General features: G+C 42.9%; 1 protein-coding gene across 1 annotated transcript in view; it reads right to left on the bottom strand.

Annotated features, from left to right (window-relative positions):
* Positions 1–7,828: 7,828 nt before the first annotated feature.
* LOC139801195 (tropomodulin-2) overlaps positions 7,829–23,971 on the bottom strand; it is a 33,840-nt gene continuing 17,697 nt past the window's right edge. The window contains exons 4-10 of the mRNA XM_071755190.1: positions 19,966–20,088; positions 17,775–17,861; positions 15,003–15,133; positions 14,283–14,390; positions 13,876–14,019; positions 13,399–13,543; positions 7,829–11,314 (exon numbers count right to left, since the gene is read on the bottom strand). Of these exons, the coding sequence (XP_071611291.1) occupies positions 11,280–11,314; positions 13,399–13,543; positions 13,876–14,019; positions 14,283–14,390; positions 15,003–15,133; positions 17,775–17,861; positions 19,966–20,088 (773 nt within the window). The 3' untranslated portion in view covers positions 7,829–11,279. The remainder of the gene's footprint in view (positions 11,315–13,398; positions 13,544–13,875; positions 14,020–14,282; positions 14,391–15,002; positions 15,134–17,774; positions 17,862–19,965; positions 20,089–23,971) is intronic.

Below are 23,971 nucleotides of genomic sequence, written 5' to 3'. Positions count from 1 at the left end.
AAACAAATGCATGACTTGGAGATGAATCTTCTCTGACAGGGCAGTGCATCAGGCTGGGGAGGAGCTGCTAGAGGAAATGTCAAGGGCTTTGCTATTTTTAACCTTTTTTGAGGTGAATGGGGAAAAAAAAAAGTATGAAATGTATCTGTACCTCAGTTTCCAGCTCTGTAGTGTGTTGTGGATGTGAACAGCACTTAAACCTTTGAAAGGACTCAACAATTACACCAAAACTTTTTGGCAAAATGCAGCAAACTGATTAATTCATGATTTGAAGATGGTCCAAGAGTTGAAATGTCACCTGTACCAGTCAAAGAGGGAGTGCAATTGATAGCCATCCCTTCCAAGCAAGCTTGTTTTCTACATGTAAATTTGACAGTGGAGGGGATGTTCTGAGGCTCAATAACCCGAGGTAGCTACTAATGCCCAGCTTAGAGAAATTTAAGATGCATCACTACCCCAAAAGAATGTAATTATGTCCTTTGTTTTCCTCAGCTTTGTGAACATCTCACTGCAGTTATGGTGAGGCCCACACATTCAGCCCAAATCCAGTCTGCCCTCCTCTCCTTCTTCAGTTAACCATAAGTAACTTGTTTGAGATCCTGTGGCTTCTTTGGTACTGTGGAGGCAAACCTGCTGTACAATCTGTCCCTGGCAAAGCAGCTCCAGGACCAACCAAAGCCAGAGCAGGAGAGAGGGGAGCTGAACCCTGCAGGGCAGCCTGTGGAATGCCAGCATTTGTTTCAGAACTCGCTTTTGCATCCCTGTTGCTTGTAAAGTTTATGGAGAGTAATGTCACTGTTTACCTTTGCAATCAGTTGAGGTCAATTAATAGTAGATGACTGGTATTTTATAGAATCATAGAATCACAGAATCATAGAATTGGCTGGGTTGGAAGGGACCTCAGAGCTCATCAAGTCCAACCCTTGCTCCACTCCCCCCGTGGTTCCCAGCCCATGGCACTGAGTGCCACATCCAGGCTCTTTGGAAATATCTCCAGGGATGGAGAATCCACCCCTTCCCTGGGCAGCCCATTCCAATGGCTGAGCACCCTCTCCAGAAAGAAATTCTTTCTCATGTCCAACCTAAACCTCCCCTGGCACAACTTGAGACCTCTTGTGCCCTCTTGTCTTGCTGAGAGTTGCCTGGGAAAAGAGCCCAACCCCCCCCTGGCTCCAACCTCCTTTCAGGGAGTTGGAGAGAGTGATGGGGTCTCCCCTGAGCCTCCTCTTCTCCAGCCTCAACACCCCCAGCTCCCTCAGCCTCTCCTCATAGGATCTGTGCTCCAGTCCCTTCCCCAGCCCAGTTGCCTCCTTTGGACCTGCTCCAGCACCTCAATCTCCTTCCTGAGCTGAGGGGCCCAGAACTGGACACAGGACTCAAGCTGTGGCCTCACCAGAGCTGAGCAGAGGGGCAACAGAGTAAATGTATTCCCTGGTAAAACACAATGAACTAAACCCTGTTTTGTGACAATGAGCATGCACAGATGGGCAGCAACTTGCTGCTTGCTTTTGTGCTTTCCTTCACAGAGCAGGAGCACTGCTTGTGTCCTGTGTAGCAGATAAGAGGGGATTTCCAATTATAGCTCAGCCTAAAAATAAAATTTATTCTGAACTCCTGCAAGGTAGATGTGGTCTGCTCAGGCATCACTGGCACGTTGGTGATTACTGCAGGTGCTGGGCAGGGTCTGAGCAAAAACTTTTAAAGGGTGCTTGTGAACTTGGATGGTGATGAGGTTAAACTCTGGATGTGCTCATCCTCAGAGCTGGGGTGAGGATTTTATCATACGTAGCCTTTGTGTTACCTAGATTCATGTTGGGGTAAATTTCTCTTTGATTTCAGGGTAGCTTTATTCAGAAGAGATGCAAAGGGTCATCCAGAGGGCTGAACAGCTTTGGCACTGCTTTAAGTGTTTTCAGCTAAATTAGTCTGCTGAGGTTTTCCTTTGTTAAGTTCCAAGCAGAGTAAATGATCGGGCTTAATGTGAACATCCGGAAAAGGATCTAGAAGGTTGGTGCCAGTGCTTTTTTAGTACCTCTGGCAGATCTTGTGTGCCAGACTGCTCATGTGTCCAGAGGTAAACTTAATCACCAGCTCTGAGCTGATACCCTTTCACTCCAGCTGAGCTGACAGAGACCTTAGGCTTTTTACTTCCTCTGTAGCAGGCAGATATTACTTTAGCATCTGCACATGTTGTACCTCATTCATTTTTGCCATCAAATGACCTATTCTCTGGAACACTATTTTAGTGCCAACCTTTCAATTTTATTCCAAATATAAGTATTTGGCCTGATTAAATTATAGGCTGGTTATTGGCATGCAGTCTAAGAATATCAGATACACAAGGGCTGGAATAGGTAGACCTATAGTCCCTTTTATTGAAAAAATGAGACTCAGTAGGATGGTTATTATAAAGCAATGAGCAGTTCCAAAGCAGCAGGGCCCAACAGTAGCACATGGACAAAGCTGTGACCTGTACCACCATCATCATCAAATACATATATGGTCTTTAAGATACCTTATCCAACAATGGCACAGTTGAATGCTGCAGTGACTGTGTGCATCAGTGGAAAAACAAGAAGCAAAACCTTTTGCAAGCAGTCTCCTCAGTGCCCAGATCCTCTCCCTAGGCATCCTTGCAGTGATTTGTTCTGACTCCAAGCTAGCAAGACAGCCCAGTGGGTCCTTCACAGGACCAGCAGGTACTTCAGCTGCTGTCTCTGGGAACTGCTGCTCCTCTCAGCACAAGCTGTGTGCATGTTTGAGTCTTGGCTGAACTCAGGACATGCAGGATGATGACACTTCCCCCTGAAAATAGTGTGGTTTTCATTGTAAAAATATGTGAAGTAACTTGTTCTGGCTTGCTCACTTAATTATGGAGTCAGTTTGAAAGCTTCAGAAGAGTGAAGGGAAGTCGTATTTTTAATTGGGTTTTCTCATTGGTACAAAAGTAGAGTAGGAAATGATGAGGAGATATTAAATACAGCTTTCTCATTTTAATTAAAAAAACAAAGCCACAAATGTAAGCAAATGCACTGTTATTTGAAAGTGATCACATATCTTTGTTCAAACCTTCAGTCTTTCTCATTCTGGAAGTGTTTTTTCAAACTCTATGAATCTCTGGTACTAGGAGGGACTCCAGCTCCTGGCAGGTGACATTACTGCTTGTGCCACTGCTGGCTGGGTTTGTTGCAGCTGCTGAACACTTCTGTCCACATACATTTCTGTCCACTTCTGACTGTATATTTTCCATTTCCCTTCTGCCAGGCACTCATTTTTTTCCTCCACAAATGCATATATGAGATCAGCACTCTGCAAAAAAAAAAAAAAAACAACAAACAAACAAACAAACAAAAAAAAAAACAAAAAACCACAAAAAACATGGTAAAAGAAGCAACTTAAATGCAAGGTAACTAGATCCAGCTTCGTAAGTGCTTTTGACCTTATTCCAGGCTCAGAAGAGATGCCATCAGTTTCTGTGGTGCATTTTAGGAGCTGTCACAGCAGTTCCCCCGGGTCAGTGAGTGCATTTGGAGTGTGAAGGTGCAGAGAGCTTAACTAGAGCTTTAACCGGCTGCCACAGAGCAATTGACTCTGAAGACCGGAATTTAAAAGAAATTATTTTGACCGGTTATCCTTATTTTCTAGTGAGCTTGATACATTTAAAGCAACTCCCTCCCCCAGGTTCCCTCCCGAGCAGACGGGAGCCCGCGGTAAGGCAGGAGCGGAATGGAGCGGCTGCCGCCTGGTGGGGCCGGGACGCTGCCACCGGGAACCTCGCCAGCAGCTCCTGCCCCTGGCTCCCTCGTTCTGCTCCTGAAGGCAAAGTTAAGTGAACTGTTGGGATGACAAGAACACAGGTTTGACCCCTCAGCGAGCTGGTGACCGGGGATGAGGAACATCAGCGTGTGCAGTGCGAGAACCAGCCAGGAATGCCAGCACTGCAGTTCACCAGACTCTTGTACACAGGGGCTTCTTTCTCCACCATCATCTGAAAGCCCTTAGTGCTGATTTAGGGAGATGATGAGTATATAAGCTTTTCATGGACAAATGGCAGAATTAGTACAAGATTCTCAAGTTTGGAGAGTTCTTTGTACGTAATGTTCACCAAAACGGACCTGAGAGTCCAGGCAGCTTTTGGGATGCCTCCATCTCTGGTGACAGCTGCAGAACAATTTGCAATTATGAAATGTCATTTCCAGATTGTGTTCTATATATTTATTATCCGTGCAGCCATTATCATAGAAGATAGTGAGTGAAACAATACATGCAATTGCTTTATTCCCCTTGCTCACTGACCGAGTCCACCTGATGTCAGACAATGAAGTCAGGCAGCTGCCTGTAAGAAACAAACAGCCCCTCATTAAGGGAGGCCCCTCATGCTGCTTTTGTTTGTGCTCATCTGCTTTACTGGAATGGGCAAGAGAAGCATGAATATTTAAAGCACTGTGGCTGGGAACCAGCTGAACATAATTCTGCTATTTTCCCCCCTCCTCCTCTTCCTTTAAAAGGAAACCTCAAACACCATTGACCATTCTGCTCCATTCAGACAAATATCTGCTGCAGCTGAAACAGAATAGAACGACAGATTCCTCGGTGGTTGTTGGGTTTAATGTGCAAATGCTGTCCTCTAAAACAGCCAAAATGTTGCTGTGAGAGCTGCATGGTTTCATGTTTGGTGTCCAACATCCTCCTCCCCATGCTCACCCTGTGGTTTCTCTCTCCATCAGGCAGTGTTCTCCACCAGGTCCCTTTGGATGCCAGCTTCCTGCAGGCTTGGCAGCAGCCTGACCCCGGGCACAGTGCTGAGCTGCTGGCTGTGGCCAGAGAAACACAGGCAGAGCAGAGCTACTGCAGTATGGCAGAAAATTCAGTCAGCTTGCACCCCTTTCTCTGGCGTTGTGTTCATAGAATCATAGGATCCTAGAATTGGCTGGGTTGGAAGGGACCTCAGAGCTCATCAAGTCCAACCCTTGCTCCACTCCCCCCGTGGTTCCCAGCCCATGGCACTGAGTGCCACATCCAGGCTCTTTTGAAATATCTCCAGGGATGGAGAATCCACCCCTTCCCTGGGCAGCCCATTCCAATGGCTGAGCACCCTCTCCAGAAAGAAATTCTTTCTAATGTCCAACCTAAACCTCCCCTGGCACAACTTGAGACCTCTTGTGCCCTCTTGTCTTGCTGAGAGTTGCCTGGGAAAAGAGCCCAACCCCCCCCTGGCTCCAACCTCCTTTCAGGGAGTTGTAGAGAGTGATGAGGTCTCCCCTGAGCCTCCTCTTCTCCAGCCTCAACACCCCCAGCTCCCTCAGCCTCTCCTCACAGGATCTGTGCTCCAGTCCCTTCCCCAGCCCAGTTGCCTCCTTTGGACCTGCTCCAGCACCTCAATCTCCTTCCTGAGCTGAGGGGCCCAGAACTGGACACAGGACTCAAGCTGTGGCCTCCCCAGGGCTGAGCACAGGGGCAGAATCCCTTCCTTGATTAAGGAACTCTCTGGAGTCTCTGTACCAGCTAAAATGGAAAGATTTTGGTTTGGGGTAGATGCCTTCAATGAATGTAAGCAGGGGACCTTCTGCCTGGCAGCAGATGGGGGGCAGAGGTAAATCAGCTCGCTGCCCTTCGGGCTGTCACTCCACATCACACCCGTGGGGAGGCTGACCTGGCACTCCTTGTAGACAAGGAAGCCTGGTGAGTTTGCACAGCTGTTGCTCAGGCTTGAGAGAGGGGTGAACAGATTGAAATAGAAAGGACATGAAGATGTATGCTCACACTGTGAGGATATTATTGATCCTCTTCTTGTAGCTGCATTATTTTTCAGCTGTTCGTACGTGAAATTTTTGTTCTGAAAAGAAACGGGAGCGAGACGAGAGGTTGATTCCTAAAATAAATCTTTGAGTGAGAAGGTGGCACACAGTACCTGTGTTCCTTGGCATACATTGTATTTAGAGTCAAACTCCCAAGGGACTTCAACACAACCCCTGTAATGAAAGGGATGCAGGACCAAACCCAATCTTTTTACAAAAGCTATGAAGTATGTAGAAATAAAACCTTGTCTTGGAGATAAAAAGGGATTGGCTGACCTCACGAGCTTCTCTGCATCTGTTTTCCAGTTCCCTTACAACTGAAGATCTGGGAATTGGGTTGTACAGTTCCCATGAGCACTCCCTCTGCTAGGCCCTGCAAATCCCAACAGGACTGCATACTGGGACACAGATACCTCCTTCCTTCAGAGATTTTTCTAATTTTCTTTTGGTCTCTTAGCCTTTTTTTGGCATGGAAAAGAGGGAACGTAGGGGTACTGTGAGATTTCAGAGTTGCAGTATTGAGATAAGTAAAGATGGTATTAAATGGCTAGGGAAGTTGTTTTGTTTCTCTGTGGGTAAACTGAACTTCCCTGTGGGAGTGTAGAGAGCCCACTGCTTGTGGGGACATGTTTGGGACTTTCTTTTTTTAACTGTCCCTATGTGAGTGTAGTTATGTGTATTTTGCAAGATGTTTTAATGTGCAGCATAAGTCTTCAGGGTCAGTTTAACCATTTAATTCACCCAGTCTGTGCTTTCAGGCACTCCCCAATGTGCTTGATTCCCTTGAAGCTGAGAGTTGTGTGTGCCCTGGAATTCCGTGTATGTTCTCAGTGTCAAATTCTAATGAGGCACCAGATGGAAAACTGCTGAGACATCACGTGGAGAAGAGGGCAGGAAATAATGTGTCTCTCTACCTGATGCTCATGGAAAGCTCATTTTGCAGAAGCTAGCTGAGGAGGCATAATTCAGTATAGTCTGGTTTGGATGCAAAATCCTGATCAGACAATAGTGGTTTTTTTGCATACAACTGCACGTGATTAAACTGGATTCTGAACTTCACAAAACAGTGAAATCTCTCTCTGCCCCAACTGAAAGATACAGAAAACATGAACTCCAGTCTTTGCAGCTCACATGGCAGCAGCTTTTCTAGAAATTGCATTCTTTTTTTTTATTTCAAAAAAGAGCAGTATCCGTAGAGAGATAATTTGAGGTCTCTGTTGTAATAAAATTCCAGAGATGTAAAAATTTAAAACAGAGGTAAAGAAAATATTAAGTACTGCAGAGTAAGAGTCCTGCTTTTGAGTTGCATTCTCTTTTCATTGGGTACTTATTTTTAAAGCCGTGGGATATGTTTAAAATAAAATTTAAAAAAAAAAAAAAAAGGAAAAAAGAAAAGAATACTAGTAATACAATTTAGTCTTGGGATACAAGGCACAGTTTTCAAAAGCATGTAAGTTCCCAAAAGGGGGTTGGACACCTGGACCAGATTCCTATTGCATGTAGCTGTCTAAGGACAGGAACTTAGATATCTAAGCTTTTGTTGCACGTGGTACCTACTCACTCCTAAAAATACTTCAGTTTTTCATATGCAGCTTTAGATGTCTAGATATGCATCAGAGAGCTGATCCAAAGTATGTCAGATAGTGACATATTCTGAAAATGGGAGGGTTTCATTTCCTCTGCAGAAAACTGCACTGGTGCTGTGTCTTCGTGTACAAATCTCAGAGTTTCACAAGTGTTCACTGAGCTGGGATGCAGGAAAGTATTGGGGTGCTGTTGGTGATGTGCAGGGGTGCATGCCAAGGTGGGGATAGGTATGAGGAACTTGCTTTACATCTTGGAGGTCTGTTAAACCTGGGAAGATAATCCAGGTTTCTATGATCTCAATCTTAGTTCTGAGCACCCAACCATCATTCACAAAGCTTCAGCCCAGTGCAGGTAACATGAAAATAAAATCCCATGGTGGAGAAAGCTGCTTAATCTGATGTCAGAGCATCAAGGGAGACTCGAGTCAAGGCACAAACCCCAAATCCTTTACGAAGATTTATTTATAAAAACCACAATGCTGGGGAGTCACTGTTACATAGTGTGATAATTCCCTTCCTCTTGAGCCATATGCACCACACTCTGAGCATGCAATTCCTTTTGTTTACAGACACCTAGAGTTACACATGTACACACATGGTTCTTAGTGCACACTACAATTCACACGCGTTAGGACACACGAAGTTGAGCTTTTCAATGAAAAAACTTTATAAAAAATACAAACCAAACTGAAGCTGTCAACATGAGAAGCGATGTTAAAAAAATACTCCTGAATGTTTGCTTAAGAAAGGACTTTTCTGTCCATGTTCCCCATTCAGCATTGAGCATGCCAGATGTTGCTTGAAAGTAGAATTTAAAATAACTATTCACATCCTGACCTCCTCCATGTAAGATGCAGAGATTTTTTTTAAGCAGGTAAATAATCCTGTGTTAATGTTGTCAAGCATCACCATCATGTGCTGTTGTCATGTAGTACAGATATTTATATTGCTGCAATGCTTGATCTGTGATGTTCAAGGCTAGATGACAGCCCAGTCCTTGTGTGGAGCAGAAAGAGGCAGGACAGATACATCCCTGGTCAACAAGCCCCGTGACAGGGGCTGGCAGCAGCTGCCTGGAGAAAACAACCAGAGCTTAGGAGTTCTTTTCGTGCGTGAGTCAGAACCTCCCAGGTCCCTGCCGTGAGGTGCAGGGCTCCAGGCACTGTCTGCTTGTGTGGGGCTGGTGTTTGAGATGACACTGAGCACCTGAGGAATCCCTCCAGAGGACTCATGCCTGTGCAGAGAGTGTGGCAGATGAAGGGACACAGAGCCCACATGGCCTTTCCCAGCCAGGTACCTTGGTGTGATGGTGCAAACTACAGCTGGCATGAACAGAGCCACCTGAACATAACCCCTTGTGTGGCTCTGAGCAAAGCTACACAGGCTGACATGCTGCAGACATTACAAAGCAGCCAGAACAATCCACCCTTGTGAAACTGCTGCATGCAAATACCAACACTTTAAATGGCAAGTAAGACTAGAAATGGATTGCACTTGTTTCCCTTAAGCACATCTATGCACCACCCTTTAAATAACAAGTAACCGATAAAAAGAAAACCTTCAGGGTTAAAAAAAAAAAAAAAAAACAAAAAACAAACAGATTGATAGTTGGGTTGCCCTGGGTGGGATTGAAAGAAAAGAAAAAAAACAGGGACAGTGTGATTCTGATAACTGAAATTTGTCTGCAACCACAATCTTTTGGTTCTGGGGATGAGGATTCTTCCTACTCATGAGGCTTGATGCTGCAAAGCCCAGTACCCCCTGGGAATCTGCATGTTCTAAAGGACTGCTATTTAAGCCCATGCAGAGTTATGACTGTGTTACAGAACTTTTTTTTTTCAATAGGATAGCAACATTTTTCACAGCAAATCCTACATGGATCCAAGGAAAATCTCAGCAAGCACCCCCCGTGTATGTTATGTTTTTCACTTGCAAAGCAAAGGTTTTGGCCTCATTCTAAGAAAGGGAAGGAGAGGTGGAAACTGTAAAGCCTGGGAGCTCTCCAGGGAAGTAAACTGCAAATACTACACTTCAGATCCCAGCTCAGCAGACCACTTTAGCAAACTGTATTAAGTGAGATTTAAGGGTACATTATTCAGTTTGGTCCCCAGTGTGAAGACCAGTGTCCAACAAGAAGGGTCTCACCTGGGACCTACCAAATTCCATTATAAAAGGCACGGAGGGAGGGTTCATCCTGTTAGTTTGCACTTCAGCTCTGGTCACAAAAACATCACTGGGGGAAGTACATCAAATATGTACCAACTGCTCCTGGGGCTCCCTTGGTTTCTAATCCCTGCTGGATGCCCTGCTGCACAGTGGCTCATGGCTCTCCCCCTGGGTCAGGAGCATTCTGCAGTGACCATGACCTCCAGTGCTGTCCTGTCACCTGGCTGAAGGGAGCTGTGCTTCATCCTGGGTGTCCTGAAGGCCTGGAGAAGGTTGTGTTCCCTGGGAAGCAGCACGCAGCCCAGGTGGGTTTCTGCAAGCATCGGGACGTGTGAGTCCCCTGCCCCGAGTCTGCTTGAGCTCTCCCAGCATCTGTTTGTGTAACCACAAGGAACCTCTGGCTGTTACTCAGAGAAATGTTGGCAGTGATAAAACAGTGGTAGAGAACAACATTAGACTGTAAAATACACACAGTGGAACACAGGACTGAAATATTACTAAAATTTTGATGCAGTGGAGCGTTAGGGTCAGCTGCTGCTTCATGAGCGTTTTCCCCTGTGTTTAGATCATATCCAACATCTGAGCTAAGGCTCTGCTTTAGCAAAGCATTTGTGCATGTGCTTAAATCTGCCCTTACTCAGCCAAGCACTGACATGAATACCAAGTGCCTTGTGATACAGGGACAAACCCGAACTGCAGCTTGTAAGTATAACTTCTGTTACTGTCACAGCTACCCTTTTAGGCTTTTTCCCTGGTAGCATAGCTGCTATCCCAGATTAACTTGAATTAATCTTCATCTAAAAGATCCTGAGAACAGTTCTATAATACTAAAAAAAAAAAAAATGAACATAAATACCAGAACTAAAAAACAAAAAGTCAAACTTGGCTCAAAGCAAACCAAATATTTCTCAGAATACTCATTTAGATTACGATCAATAGTTGTAAACTGTGCATTCTAGTAGCAAATCTGTTGGTCTAGGTAAAAAACCCAAAACATTCAAAGTCTATAGGATTGGCAGCACTAATATTACTTTACAACGGGGAGTAGGGATAACAGGTAAGTGGAACATTGTGAAATGATTCACCTAAGCTTATGTAAACAAGTAGGCTTTGACAACGTTTATCTAGGCATGATCCTGCACTTGGACCTGGATGGGTGGAGACCTAGGAAGGCAGAAGGGTGCTGTTCCAGTGTGGTTCCAGCTGCCCAGATCCTACTGCAGGAGAGAGGCTCATGGGTGTGATCCTGCAAACCTGTACTGGCCTTTCCACTCCCGGGAGCATCCCATTGCAGGATTCACCAGGACTAGACACATCCAAGTCACAATTATTTACAAACGTAAGGCATTGCAGAACTTGGCCCTAAAATTTCTAATTTCAGCAGAGAATCCCTTGTCCTTACACAAGATTGTATTTTAACATATCAGAAAGTGTCTAGGGTCAGAGTCACTGTATTTGATGCTCAGTAACACAGTTTCAGATTCTGTGTCCTGGCCTCAGATATTGCAAAACATTTTCCATTCAAATCCAGCGATAAACCATTCTCAATAATTAACTGTGAAAGGTACAAATCAACAGGCTGTGTTTTCAAGGTTAAAAGGAGACATTAACAGAAATAAGCAACTCCTATTGTAATGGTTTTCCAGTGCCTTCCCTCCTGACCAGTGAAGAGTCAGAGACTGCAGCTGGTGGTGGCCTCCAGTCTTGCTTTGCTTCCTCTCTGGTGTGGCTACTGCCGCTCTCCTTCCACTCGCTTTTTACGAACTGGAGCAATAAAAAAAGAAAAGAGAACTCACCATGGCTCTCCTGAGAGCCTGAGGACTTTTCTCCCTGACACACTCCCTTCCAAGTAAGGTGAATAGGAAGGAAGGAGCTTCTCAGGAATACGCAGCAGGATTATGTCCATAAATTCTGTAACTAACAGGCCTTAGTGCTAAACAAAATAATTGTATCTAAACCACACTCATCCATATAATGGGCTAGAATTTCACCAAGTATTCATATCAATACCTTTTTTATAAAAATCAGATTCTGAGCTTAAGGTTTGAGGAGATGATGAAATCACCACTTCCAGTGTTTCCTCCCAATGGCTCTGTTTAGATTTTTGTTACAGTTCTACTGTTCTTCTAAAAGCCACTGGGTTCCACGTGGTCAATACTGGTCAGCCATGCTCTGCATGGCAGTGCTCTGGATTATTTAAGTGTTAGGTATAAAAAATTAACTTCTGCAATTGCACAAGTATATTCTATAAGTAAACAATAATCCTAGCATTTTAGAAAATAAAGTACTCACGTGCAGGTATCACTGAGTACTGGCAACAAGGAAAACACCAGGTTGGACATTAAATTATCTGTTTAAATTTCACATGCTCTGACTGCATCAGCCATCTGACAATAAGTTAACCAATTCTGGATTATTACTTGAAATCAAGCATGCTGAAGTTGACATTTAGCAAAGCAGAGAGGGATGAGCTTTGTGTTATGGGCAGTACTCCTGACAAGCAGCCCCGTGTGAATTTTTACAGCACTTAGGATGCTGGTACATACAGCAGTACTTAGGATGCACAGCTGGTACAGAGCAGCTCTACTTGGGCAGCATTTGCTACTCCATACCCTACTAAAAATGTAAAGTTTTCTCTGACCTGCCCAGACAAGATTAGTGAGGTTCTCCTGTTGATGTGATACAAAATCTGGTGTTATATCAAACTGTCATGTCCTGTTTCTGATACTGGATGGATGGAGTACGGATCAAAAGCAGTAAAACTGGATGAATGAATGCTTTTTGCCACAGAAAGCCAATAGAACAATATATTACTACAAACATCCCATTATTTTCCTGTCCAGAGGTTTCATAGTTATTTCTTGGCAAACAGGCTGCAGTATTCCAAAGCCTACAGTGTAACATCAGTCATTCGTGTCTGCTTTCAGTGGTTTGTTGCTTCATTTATTTTATGGATTCTTTTAGGTATTCTGTGCTACAAAACTGCAGGAAAATGACATTTAGGTACAGGACATACATACCTGTAACTGGTTACGTAGTGGAAAAAATGTCTTTTGTGGGATGTTTCAAATACCATTTGGGACACTAATAGTTTCAGGGCTGCCAGTGTACTATTGGAGTGCTTAGGTTCTGCTACAAATTCAGACTACAAAAAGAAAACTGTGTGAAAGAAGTAGGGTCTAAATCAGCTTTTATCTTAGTTCTCACAGAGAAAGGCAAGCAAAAGCAGAAGCCAGCAAATGCATCATGGCTTGACACCCCACTTTGAAGTAGAATTGATTAGAAAACGCCACAAAACATAATTAATGCTTTTACTTGGGTTTTTTGTGGTTTTGTTTTGTTTTCCTTCTTACTGTGAACTACTCCTGCCTTGCCATCATCTTCTGTGTACACACAGGGCAGAGTTTGTCACACTCAGGTAAAACTTGCAAAGCTTTACTGTCTTTGCCTGCCCTTGGCCATGGAGGCAGGAATGTCTGTGCTCTTCCCTGGGCTGGGAGGCTTGGTCTGCCATGTCAAAATGAGTTGTGTGTTCATGGCACAGGCAGGGATGGGTTTGGATCTCTAATTTTTGGCAAGAACAACTGGCAGAGCAGCTGGAAAACCAGGGTGCTTCATGGAAAAGGCTGAATTAACTCCCCTTCCTAGAGTGGGAGAAGGAGAATAGTGGCTCCTAATGACAGTAAGATCTTAGGTGCTGCCTACTCTACAGAGTCCATGGAGCACTCCTCATATATATCAGATGGAATTCTGTAGGGTTAAAACTCAATTTTATGTACAATCAGGAAGAGTTATGTCTGGGCAGGTCAGGGCTTGGCTCACAAACAGTAAAGGTAATTTCATCTTACCCAGATCGTTGTTTTTAGTGATAGCTGCTGCTACCCTGGTTCTTGGGCCTTGCTTTGTGAACTGGTATCCAAACTTGAGGATCCTGGAGTTCTCCTCCAACATCTTGGCAATCTCCATCTCTACAGCTGTCCCCAGCTGCTGCCTCTGTAGGTGATGTGGTGGAGTGTCCCCAAAAGAAAATAAATATTAAAATATATTTCATATATGAAAGAGAAACGAGTGGCTATATTTCAGTACTGTGCTGCAAAATACAAAGACAACCTTGTGCCTGGAGATTTTTGCTCTGGGTTTTATATTTGGCTTTGATTTATTTTCAAAGTTTTCCATTGTTTGTTTACACAGGCATGGGATGTCAACTGCAGAATGTCTGAGCCACAGAGGGTGCCTTGAATTTGCTAGAGCCTTCTAGGAGAACCTCCTGGGAATCCACATAGATGGGAAACAAAAGTGTGTTCACTCAAATGCTTTCTCTTTACCTGGTTGTCAATTTTAATCTCTGTCAGGGACTCATTCTCTTTCAGTGCATCAATCAGTGCCAAAATACCCGTCCCAGTGATGAAGTTGGATTCTACATTCAGACTCTTCAGTGTTTTGTTCACTTTCAACATGTCTGCAAATGCCTGAGGGTCAAAAAGAGGGAATATGAGATAACATCTTGAAAATTTCAGGGAATACCAGGGAATCTGCAAAACACAGTTTAGTTCCTATGAAGAATTAAAACATAAATAGGCTTAGAAAGAACATAGAGGTAGATCAGAAGAGATTATACTTATGCTTTGCATAGTCACAGGGAAATTCTGCAGAAGAAGATGAAGAACTCAAGCTAAAGCAGACAAAGACCTACTTAAAAATTGTTTTTTCTTCAAGCAGTGTTAAAACTTACAATAGCCACAGGGTCATTGCTTCGAGTAGCTGCAAGGCTGAATGTCTTCACGTGCGTGTTGCTTTCCAAAGCTTTTGCAAATTCTTTCAGTGTTGGAATAGGAATATTCTATATTAAGAAGATAAATCCAGTAATTAGCCACTCACGTTGACAGCCACTGATTTTAATTATTATCAAACTGATCAATAGCCTCACTCTAAGCAATTTAAGCACTCCCCATGCCTTTAAAAGCATCTTGGAATGGACAAAACATCCTCTGCTCATCATGGCCTTCAGAGACCTGTGGAGGCCTCTGCTAAGATGTGATCAGAACTGCCTTGAATTGGGTCAGGCCAATGCAAGCATGTGACTGATCTCTGAGCTACTTTCCTAGTTTGCTGCCAGCTGATCAGTTTCTGACAGCTCCTCCTCTATTTGTGTGTGTGGGCTAATTGAATTTGGCCAGTGGTGATGATATAGTACCCATGAGAGATCTTGCTTTACAATCTGTTAAAGAAAGGCAGCCAGAGGGAGTCATCCCCTGGGCTTTTAATTGGTATCTAATTCAATATCAGGCATTGATGACCTTGGAGCCTCTACAACAATTCCCTCCACACCCTCTTCCTGTGTGTCCTGCTTTTCCTGAATAGTTGAGGCAGAATTTGAAGATAAAAGGCAAGGTCTTTGGAAATATTTGAATAAAGTCTCCTATGATTACATAAATGAAACCACATCACCTACCTTTATGTTGTTGAGATTAATTTCTATGAGACTGGGATCATTTGCTTTTATCCTTTGCAGACTTCCTTCCACGTTGGTCGGATTAGGTGGCTCCTCAAAGATGGGCTTGACCTTCTCACCTTTCACCACATCTGCAACACAAGACCTCATGAAATGTTGGTGTGAGGAACAGGCATCCTTAACAGCTTGGGTTTTCAATTCCTGTTTATGTTTGTACTGTAGCATTCTAGAAAGGTTTTATGTAAACCACAAAACTTGGAAACAGGAGACTTAGTCCTGTTGTCCCTGCCATGCCCTTTTCACCTCCTGTGCACCAGAAGAATGTCACTGGGGGCTGTGGTCACAGTGGCTGGTCAGGATCCTCATGGACAAATTCTTCCTTTCTGTACAGAAGTCCCAGTACAATTAATTTGAGCCAAACCAGCTTTAAAGACCATTGTATATAATGGAATATACTGCAAGGGCCTGTTTGTCAGAACTTGCTTGCTACATTAGTCACTGCACCTACTTGTAGCCTGTCCTAACGTAAAGGACTATGATTAGGAGGTCCCTCAGTTCCCTCCCCCAGGCTGATGTTATCTGCCTTACTATAAATTTAATTAGCTGTTGTAAAATTGCAACATCTGCACTTTCTAAAAAAACAAAGCTATCAAACCACAAAAAGCAAGTTTGTCTGCCAGCACCAGTATTTATGAAGTTTTTCAGTATTCACATTCCAAAGAGATTTTTTAATGTTGGCAGCTAGGAGATATAAATATTCTTAGACATACATAAAAATCATAGCTTAGAACACAATCATTGTTTCTAATTCCATGCATATAGCTGTGGAGAATAATTTATAAGCCCTGACCATCCAAGCCACTAGAGGCAAGGAAGGAATATGTTGCTGGCCACAAGTATGTTGAAACCCTTTTATTTTTTGTTGCAGACAGTGAGCTACTTTGAGGGCTTGGCTAAAGCCTCAGTGCACTACACATTTCTGTTCAGTGCAGTGGGTAAGGATCATGCCTTATCATGGTTAAAAAGAAAAGTATTTTTAAAAACTCATGCTCTTAGCAGAGATGAAGTCATACACAAACCTTGAGCTGGCTTTCACTCTGCTCCCTTTTACTCTGAACCTTTTTTAACTAATTTCCTGAGAGACCTTGGATATGCCTGAATAACACTGCAGCCTTCCTAGAGAGTCAGGAATTGAAAACTGCTGGTAAAATTCATATAGAGACTTTACTCTGTCTTAGCTGGAAGGATGGAAAGTAAACAATAAACAGCAAATAAACAGCTTTTCTTTTCTTTTTTTTTTTTTTTTTTTTTTTGCACTTGTGGCAACATCCTGCCAAGCTGGGAGCCAGGGAGAGACTTACACCCTGTCCTCAGGGGTTAAAAATCACACTATAGTCCATCTAAACTTAGCTGTATTCTTCACTTTATACTTGTTTTATCTTGCTTCTTTAATAATAGTGCTGTTTTGCCACACTGATGGGCAACTTCTGATAATGTTTCCCTCTTACTGATGCATTTTACTTGGCTAGGGAAAGGTATTGCTTTTGGACCAAAGAATAAAGCGCTGTGATGGTGGTTTTCTGGGTCTTAAGTCTGTGATTGGAGTGTAGTTTAGCTGACTCACATAGCTGAAATTTTTACTTAGTACAACAAAAATAATCTGAAATCTATGTGGATTAATAATGCATGCAGTTGCCTGTTATGAGATAGATGGCATCTTGCACAGGGCCCCACTGAGGAGGCTTCCAGAGCAGTCTCAATCCTGAGGAAAATGAAGTGAGAATTTTGTGTCTGGTTTTCCACCTCCCCTTTAGTAGAGAAGGATGGAAATGCAATTCCTTGGTAAAGAGAGCTGCTGTTCTTACGACTGTACAAGATCAAAACACTTTCTGAGTATTGCTTCCCTAGGAAGAAACATTCTACTTTTTTTTTTTTTTTTTTTCCTCAAAAAGCAAAATTTAACACTCTAGATATCCCAGAGCATGGAGGTGATGAGCTCTGGATCAAGCCTTGGCAGCTCTCAAGAAAACTTGGAATTCACACATACCCATTTCTCCCCTTCTCCATCCTCCTCTTGGTTCCTGAGCTAAGATCTGATTCACCAAAGCTCTGTTTATTTAGAGCAGACATTTCTGGATTTGTTTTTAGTAACTCCAGCAGTTTCTGCTGGAGAATTCCCTGAAGGATTATGCTTTCCCATCTACCTCAGGACCCCTGTAACAGGCCATGTGCCAACACCCTGCCACAGGACTCAGGTGGGGGGAGTGGATCAGGGAGAGCAGGTGGGGCAGGGGCACAGCCTTTGCCTCCCTGTGACCACACCTTGATGTCACTCTGCCAGGGCTTCTGCCACCTTTCTGTCCCATGTTTACAAGTTATCCTTCAGTTGCATTTAAATGTAAATACTTGGGATGAGATGGCCTGGCATGTGCTGTGGCCACCCCTTGGCTACAGCTCCCTGTTTTCTGTCTACTGCCCAAACTGAAGTGGAATGAAAATATCTTTTTCTTGGGTTCTTAAATATTCCTGTCCTTTCAAGCACCTCTGCAGAGCCAGATAAGAAAACAAAGCTCCTTAGGCACAATTTATTTGCATAGTAGTGTTGTCATTATAGATAATGAATTTTCAAATTTACTATAAGAAGCTCCCACTCATGATTAATTAGATCAGTTAAGGTAAGGCCCAGTTACATTAAACTAAATTAGAGCAACACACCCAGCTCATAGGTGTGCATGTCCCTGAAGATGGCCCAAAACAAATCTGCTTACTTACTTCTCACAGTTCCTTTTCCATCCTTACTGCGGGCTCCTCCTTCATCAAATTTTGGATTGTTGACCATATTGTGCACTCCAAGGACAGCTAAAACGTGTAGATATCAGCAACAGGAAACAGTGTTAATGGCAGGAACAACCACTGTAGGAAAACAGCTGCTACAAACTCATCTGGTTCCCCAAACAAAGCCCCCTTATTATAATGTTATCTCTGAGTCAAGCTTGCTTATAGGGAGAGTTTTTAGGGTTTAAATACTGGGGATACAGACATTTTTAATGTAAGTTTTTGAACAAATGACTCAATTTATTATGCATATGGCAGAAATGCCAGCTGGAAGGAAGCACTGCAGGTCACCTTGCCCAGCCTTGCCTGCAAGCAGGAGTGCTGCCAACATTAACCAGGTCAGCCAGGGCTTTGCCTGCCTAGATCCTGAAAACATCCAGGGATGGAAATCCCACAATCTCTTTGGGTGACTTGTTTCCCTGCTGCCCTTGTAATGATTCTCCCTCCCAATATACACCCTGACCCTCTTATTGCTCCTTATTGTGTTTGGTATTGTGTGTGTGGTTAGCTTAATAAATCAGTATTCACAATGGAGTTGCTTGTGGATGCTGATGTGCTTGGAAAGAAAAAATGTATTACAGGACTTTAAATAGTAAGGATAAAAACTATTAGGAGAGGAATTACAAAAGAAACCAAAACTCTGTAAAAGATGCTGCAGAAAAAGTTCTTTTGTGCAACTAAACTCCTGCAGTGTCAGGGAAAAAATGTGCTGTGTTTGCTGATACTTCCATAAGTTACCTACTTGGATTTTTTTCTGTAGGATAATGCATGAAATAAAAGTTGACTTAATGTAGATTTTTACTTTTATCATCAAGTCTTTTCTTATGGAAAAAACTCAGTATTCTGTAAGCAGGTGACTCTCTAGCTGCTGTTACAGACAATTTTCAGAGCTCTCAGCAGCAGGCTTGCTACTTGCTGTTACTTGTTAGACTTTGTTACCTACAAATTCGGCCATAAATGGCTGGACACTGGCCAGACCTAAGCAAAACTTGGAACTTCATCCCATGAACTTCCTGAGAAGTGCTGGCTGCAGCATAATCCTGTGAATCCTGCAATACTCCACATTTCACTCAGAGCAAAGACTCTGCACCCAGAAATGTTTCGTGTAGCTCAGAAGTAGAGAAGATAATCTGTACATCCTGCAATATAGTAGCTACAGGAGTTTTGAGTTTAATGTTGATCTAACCCAGGTTCAGATTATCCTAAAATGCTGAAATACTTCGTTTAGATTGCCTTAATGAGAAACAAAAACTTGCATTTGAGTTCCAATTCCCCCAACAACATTTTTACATAGACTAGAGGCACAAATAGATGGACCACAGACCTCAAAGCCCAGGGAAAGGGTAGGATCCACACTGAACTAGGTGGAAAAGGCAGATGTCAGTGTTTCCATAGGGTTGTGTACAGTCTTAGGATGACCCATGGACATTTCTCTCACCAGCCCTAGCTGGTTTGCTTCTTCTAAAATTAGTAATTCAGATGATGATCTTTTAGTAGCATAAACATGGGACATAGTGATGATAGAAACTGCTTGAAAATCACAGGCAGCTCAAGGACTGAAGATCTGTCCTTTGTTTTACTGTAGGTTCAAATGTTATTTATGCAAGTGGACATACCCCAATATTATTTCTTTTGTGCACACACCAGATTAAAGGAAAAGAATTAAAAGTGGATGAGAGCCAGGTTTAACCAGATGGTTACCAATTTTCTGACTCAAGTGGTTAGATTCCAGGTTTCCTAGTGGATGCAGGATTGATTGCATCCTCTCAGCAGTCCATCCTGCCATGTGGGGATGTCAGAGCTGTAATATGCTACAAACAATACAGATGCAGTAAGGTCAGTGGTCTCTCCACTACAATGCCAACAGCCCAGCCTGCAGCCCATCTATTCTGCCTTTCCCCAAACCACAGCAGTGGGTTCATCTTCTCCCCTTGCCTGCCACAACAATTTTAAGAAGATTACAAGTCTAAAAGGCAGCAGCTACTGAGTTATGCTTGAAGTCTTCATGGGAAATGTCTGGAGGCTGAAGCAGCAGGAACTTGAGAGGTGATCATGAGACACTCCTGGTGGCAGGGATGGGCAGAGAGGAGCTGGATGTGAGGAGGAATCCACCCATATTTTCTCTAACCTGCAAGGTCATAGAGCTCTGTAGCTGAAGCACTGGCCAGGGCTTCTTCTAGTTCAGGATCCAGGGTCACTTTCTCTTCTGTATGGGTTTCTATGGGCTTTTCTTTAGGGATAAATATTTTTCCTAGGAGAAGCAAAAAGCCAGAGTGAGTAACAATTTATTGGAACAATTCCTCTGCCTCCTGGCAGGGGGGGGGAATGTTGCAGGGTTGCAGTGAAACTGCTTCAAAATATACAAAATGCATGTTTTCCTTTTTTTTTTTTTTTTTTTTTAATCCACACCTGGATCTTAAGAGCCTGAAAATAAAATGTGCAGACCTCTGCTCTGTGTTGGTGATTGTTAACGTGGAAGAGAATTTCCTAAAATAAATTCCAGGAGCAGTCACAACTGATGTTTTTCTGAAGTTCTTATACCTTAAATAGGCAGAATCAGGTCTACACAAAAAGCTTGTAGAAAAATCATGAATTCTGAAGTAGTTAAAACCATCCTAGTGTAAGAACCTTTCAGTTTACTGAATCCTGTACAAGGGCTCAGCAAACTTCCTTTCTTCCAGTAACTCAGTTTCATTCCCAGCCTCTCCACCATTATTTATCCTCTGTGACTCTTGATGAGCACTCACATAAATTGCCTTTTCCTGACCATTTGTGTAGGCCTGAAAAGACTGATCTGAACCCACCCACGTCTTCCCCAGGAAAGATTCCTGCCCTGGTTCTCTCTTTGTACACTGCTGATACACTGGGGTCAGCAGCTGTGTGTTTCCATGTGATGTTCCCCCAGGACTGAGTTCAGCAGCCCTGAAATAAGAAGACTGTAGAATAAATCCAGAAACAACACAGAGTACTCCTTTAGGCTGCTGTTAGAGGTAACTCAGTAATGTGATGTAGCTGGAAATGCTCAGCCAGAGGCCCTTGAAATAAGGATTGGGGCAGCACTGCATCCCCAGCAGGGCTGAGGGCTCTTCTCCCACTCAGCACTGTCATGAAACAGCCCTGTACAGCCAGTTCTATGTTAGATGGTGCCCCATGCCAGAGGTGGTGTCACAGGAATTCACAGAAATGTCACAGCAATGTCCACTGAGGAGCAGTTCCCCTCACCTTGTCCCTAACAGGTACCCCTCAAGCAGGCTTTGGTTAATCCCATGGGAACTGAGTGGTGATGAGCTCTGGATGCAGGTGGCTTTGGTCCCCTGTCAACTTTAAATTGTCTCTTTTGTACAGCTTGGGACACTCTACATGTCCTGTTTGAAGTCTATCCTGTGGCTTTTGGTCTCCAAAATAGTTTAACTGTCTCAGTGATATTATTTTGTTATCATTAATAAATGCATTTCTGATATTTAATGATAAATTCTTTGCTCCTGTTTTTTCAACTCTGGCATCCTTCTGTGAATTAATTTTTCCCATAATGGTCCAAAGTATCCTTTTCATGTAGATATTAACCAATTCATCTCTCTTTCATACAAGTTTGTCTAAAGCAATTTCTATACTATCAGTCTCCATGACTGAGGTCACTGAATAACCTGAGAAAAAAATTTTAATGCAAATTTTTGACACTGCCAAGGTTTACTGAGACAGGATTCAAATAATTTACCCTAGAGATATTTTAATAAGGTTAAATGATTTGAGAAGGTTATGTAGAAAGACTAAGGAGTCCCACATGATGATTTGTTTTCCATGTGATATTTTAAGTCAGTTTTTAAGAAGAGGCTTCTAGAAGGTAAAAGCCTTTGCAGGCCAAAGATAAGAATAATTTTTGCTTTCAGCATGCACAGGGGTTGATATGAATTGGAGACAGACATCCCAACAACACCAAGTGAAAGTCCAGGGGAAATTTGGGGTGAGAAATATTCTGTGAAGATAGATTAGTCTGTCCAGATTCCATAACAGCAGAGGTGCTAGGATTTCAGACTCTCTGTGTACTACCCTGTAACTGGATGGGTTGGATGGTGGCACTGACCAAGACTTGAAGTGAGCTTGACTGGTAAAGATAACACACAAGGGAAAAAAATATATTTTTCTGGAAGCTAGAGCCCAAAACTGATCAGAAAACCTGAGTAAACAATTGATCAGAAAGCCTGCTGCTTGGGAAATATTTTCCTTTCAGATCAGTGGTGGTTCCACATGAGTTCCAAGTAAGCAGCAGGCCACGTGAGATCCTGAGGCAATTCTCATCTGTCTCTGGGTGGATGATGCTGTCTCCTAGTGCTCTCACCACAGAGCCAGGGCTGTGAGAAACCTCTCCCAGGGAGCTGTTCCTCCCAGACCCAAACCCCAGCCAGCCTGTTAAATGCTGATGGAAGTCTGCACTTTCACAACTACAAGGGGACACGGGACCTCAAGTACTCTGGGCTGCAGCTGGTCCTTCTCTGTGGGCTTTGGGTGTGAGTTGGCTTGGTGCAGCAAGAGATCCAGGGGTAATGGAAGCCAGGACAGGCTCATACTTTTCCTGTGCAATTTACATATGTAGGAATACCATTTTTAAGCATTTGTTTCAGGCATACGTAAGTCTTGGCTGGCAGCCCAAACCTTTTAAAACTTGTATATGACTCCCAGCTATAGTTTCAGTTAAAGAATTCTTGGCAAGTGTTTTTGAAAAAAAATCCTATTAATGGCTACATGAAATATTTAAAGGGGCAAGGCCATGTCAAAGAGGTAATATATATCTTTAATATATGTGGTCCCTTGCTGGTGTCCAGTGGCATTTTAAAAATATGGGTTTTTTTCTGCTGTCTAGATAAGAACATTCTTTTGCATTATCCCACTGTGAAGAGATGCTGCAGCACAGCCAACAGAGGTTAGAAGAGCTTATGCATTCAGCACACTATTAGGAATTCATTCTCTGTCCCCCAGCAGCAAAACTGTGTGTCTGTGTTTATAGGTGGCTGTCAAGCAGCTTTCCTTCATTATTTTAAGGACAGAGTTTAAAGTTTCAGGAGGTCCCTCCGAGTCCCACATAATGTATAAATTCATCATACAGTTCCATCATGGAATTCACTGACAAAATAAAATATGAGTTATAGATTGCTTGTTTCAGTGCTCCAGGTTTAAATTTAAAATTTATTATTTGGAAGAAGCCTTGTAAGAATTGTGACACTTTATTATTTTAAAGTGAGATTTATGAAGAAAGGCTGCTGCTCTTGGTGCTCTTTACATTCACACCGTGTTTTAGAAGGTAATTTATTATAACATTCCATAATTAATGTTGGCTGTGTTACATTTTGCCTCCAGAAAATGCTAGTATTATGTGCTAGGTCTTAGTAGTAATAGCTCATTTTCTGCCAATGGAAAACACAGTGATGACAAAAGTTATGTTTTACATACCATGTTAGAGCTCCACCAGTGTGTAACCACACTAAGACAACCACATTTATGCACAAAAAGAATATAATCTTATGTTTAACTGCAAAATAAAATTCCATTCCAGTTAAAAAAAAAAAACAACATAGTAAGCATTACAATATTTTTATTTTTACACGTGCATGGAAACCCAAAATGTCTGGAATCCAAAGTGGTTTTTTTCAACATGAAATTTTAAGCATAAATCAATGTAGTTCTCCCCTTCTTTCTGTCAAACTGAGAAAAGAGGCTGTGGTAACCTGGATAACTACTGAAGTGGCTTCTTAGAGCCCTGGGGACTTTCTGCCTGGGAGTGGAGTGAGCAGAGATTTTCCCCAGCTCAGTGTAACACCAGACCTGTTCCTTTCACACACTGAAAAACTTCTATTCAAATTGAAATATGATATGGTTCATGTTTTATTGAAATAGGCTTGGGGAAAAAAAAAAAGGATTCAGTAAAAAGGGCTACAGAGAGCCACAGTCATGGTGGAGTGAGAATAAAGCAAAAAAAACTGTGACAAAAAGAAATACACTGGGTTCTGTGGTAAAACCAGAGATGTAATCTGGCCACTTGGTTTCAGAAAGTGATGATTTCCTGCACTGTGCAAATGCCCCTGGTAAAGAATGTCAAAGTAAAGCAAGGAAGTGAGACCTTTCCCTACCTTCATCTCTGT

The sequence above is a fragment of the Heliangelus exortis genome, chromosome 11, assembly GCF_036169615.1.
Source record: "Heliangelus exortis chromosome 11, bHelExo1.hap1, whole genome shotgun sequence".
NCBI lineage: Eukaryota > Metazoa > Chordata > Aves > Apodiformes > Trochilidae > Heliangelus > Heliangelus exortis.
This window is presented reverse-complemented; position numbering and strand designations above follow the sequence as displayed.